At 37.4% G+C, this 2,763-nt stretch overlaps 1 protein-coding gene across 1 annotated transcript in view; it reads left to right on the top strand.

Annotated features, from left to right (window-relative positions):
• The window catches only part of LOC107565692 (piezo-type mechanosensitive ion channel component 2-like), a 117,281-nt gene that overhangs the window by 75,861 nt on the left and 38,657 nt on the right, over positions 1-2,763 (top strand). The window contains exons 11-14 of the mRNA XM_016250951.1: positions 985-994; positions 1,077-1,231; positions 1,344-1,574; positions 2,515-2,629. Coding sequence (XP_016106437.1) covers positions 985-994; positions 1,077-1,231; positions 1,344-1,574; positions 2,515-2,629 — 511 coding nt within the window. The remainder of the gene's footprint in view (positions 1-984; positions 995-1,076; positions 1,232-1,343; positions 1,575-2,514; positions 2,630-2,763) is intronic.

The following is a 2,763-nucleotide window of genomic DNA, read 5'->3' as shown; positions in this document are numbered from 1 at the left end:
TGCGTGGAATGGTGCGCTGTGATTGGTTGTTACTGTTTACAGTGCATGGAATGGTGCGCTGTGATTGGTTGTTACTGTCTAGACTGCGTGGAATGGTGCGCTGTGATTGGTTGTTACTGTTTACAGTGCTGGAATGGTGCTCTGTGATTGGTTGTTACTGTCTAGAGTGCGTGGAATGGTGCGCTGTGATTGGTTGTTACTGTTTAAATACTGTCAATGAAAAATTTACTTTTCAATACTGACCAGATACAATACTGATTTGGTGGATATTTTTTTTAAATGGCGTTTATCGCGTTTTGGAACCAAACTCTTCATGTTTAACCCTTGTTTTGTGCTGATTCTTGGTCAAAAATGACTGATCTTTAAAACGTGCATGTAAATCGCTCATTATGCAGTTTTATCAGCAAATCTTCGATTCAATCTTTTTGTTTTCCTTGAATGAGCACAGCTTTTGTGTTTCATTTTGATCCTAGGCCTCATTCATCTGAGCTTAAACCTCAGTTTTTGAGTGAATATTGCCAACATTATCCACAAATCATGTTTTCATATGCATTTAACATATGCATGAGCTCAGATCAACAAGGCCTGCGATCAGTCAGCTCCAAAAAGAAACACAAAACCTGTGCTGATTCAAAGAAAACAAGCTGATAAATGATTGAATCTAATACTTGGTAATAATATACAGGTGCATCTCAGTAAATTAGAATGTCGTGGAAAAGTTAATTTATTTCAGTAATTCAACTCAAATTGTGAAACTCGTGTATTAAATAAATTCAGTGCACACAGACTGAAGTAGTTTAAGTCTTTGGTTCTTTTAATTGTGATGATTTTGGCTCACATTTAACAAAAACCCACCAATTCACTATCTCAACAAATTAGAATATGGTGACATGCCAATCAGCTAATCAACTCAAAACACCTGCAAAGGTTTCCTGAGCCTTCAAAATGGTCTCTCAGCTTGGAAATTCAGTCTGAATGTTCCAGATAGACACACGTACAGCCTCCATTCATGCTCCAGGGCTGAGATATTAGATGATTCACAGAATCCCACCCTAAAATACACACTTCTTTTTCAGAAAAAATCGACTGCGGCGTTTACAAGATTGACTCGACGTATGTTGAGCTTCCCGAGGTTCCCCGGCCGTTCGGTGTCGTTCGTGTGAACGCGGCGGTCAAGGCCTTCAGGTTCATCATGAAGCAGAGCTACATCTGTGCTCTCATCGCCATGATGGTGAGTCCTGCTTCACTGTCCTTGCTTTCAGCAGCCGGCTCAGTGCAAAGGACATTATTTGAAGTCTTGTGTGAACATTGGTTATCTTTTCTTCTCCTGACGGTCCGTCCAGGCTTGGAGCATCACGTACGTGAGCTGGCTGACCTTCGTCTTCCTCATCTGGTCCTGTATTCTGTGGATGGTGAGGGACCGGAGGAAATACTCAATGATCACCTCTCCGTTCATGGTGTTTTATGGGAACTTGCTCATCATCCTGCAGTACATCTGGAGCTTCGAGTCGCTGCAGCCGGTTCCTGGGCTCTTCCTGAAGAAAGAAGTGCCTTTCCGGGAACTGGGATCTAAAGTGAGGCCGTGTGTTTATATGTGTCTACTAGAATGCACGCCGAAACTGAAAGTAAAACTGAAAGACCTTCACGACAACCCGTCAAAATAAAAGTCTGGTTTAACTTGAAGAAATTATGACAGAAATATATTACTATTGTATACTAAAATATAATTCTCAAAGTAGTAGTAGTAATAATAATGATAATAATAATACTATTATTTTAAGGAATATCATACAACCAAGATATCTGTTCAACCATGTTTTAATTTACACATTTCTGTCGTGCAGCATCTTATTTAAATAAATAAAAATGCAATGTTTTGTTGTAAATTAATTTTAAAATTTTTATGAAATTTTTATATTTAATATAAAATATACTTTTAATATATATATATATATTATATATATATATTTCATTTTTAAAGTTTTATTAATTCATTAATTCACAGTTTATTGTTGATGATAAATTTGTATTAAATCATGAAACACAGAATCCAGAAAAAAAGAAAAAAGGAAAACAGAATTTAGGGGAAAATAAATATCCTTCCCCATTAAAGCTAAAAAAAAAAGAAAAAAAGTGATAATATTTTTGGCCACATCACTCAGCCATGTTGTCTATGTATTAATGTGTTTAAATAACTTATAAAAAAGATGTTGATTGGATGAGCCACACTGTGTTCTGATTGGCTGTGATTGTGATTGATTAGGACACAGTTGGAAGAGTAGTTTATTGTGATGATTGGTAGTAGTACAGTTGATAATTTATTGAAGATTAGTGTATTTTACGCTATGTATTTGCTGCTAAAATCACTGAAGAACTGCTCCACAGGGATTTGACCCTGATTAAAGCAGTTTTAGGCACTGATCACACACACATCCTCTTGTGAATGAAGCACTGATGCTCCCTGATGTTGTTTGGCTTGAATAATGTACGGTGTGTTTGTGTGTGTTTGTGCAGACCTTGTGTCTCCTCAGTTTCTGGCTGCTGTTGAGGCAGTTTCTGACTGAGAGGAGAGAGAGACAGACGGATGAAACACAGCTGTCTGACGTCAAAGTGGAGGGACACACAACCGGTCAGTCCACCTGTACAGAAACAGCTCCCTTACCGAAGTAACTAAGACCATAAAAAACATCAGATCAGAGAATTTAAACTTGTTTTATTTCAGCTAGGCAACATTTGCATTTTCATTTATTTGAACTTGATTCT

This window comes from Sinocyclocheilus grahami, unplaced genomic scaffold (assembly GCF_001515645.1).
Source record: "Sinocyclocheilus grahami isolate Dianchi unplaced genomic scaffold, SAMN03320097.WGS_v1.1 scaffold1019.1, whole genome shotgun sequence".
Taxonomy (NCBI): domain Eukaryota; kingdom Metazoa; phylum Chordata; class Actinopteri; order Cypriniformes; family Cyprinidae; genus Sinocyclocheilus; species Sinocyclocheilus grahami.
The sequence above is the reverse complement of the archived record's forward strand: the minus strand, read 5'-3'. Positions and strand labels throughout refer to the sequence as shown.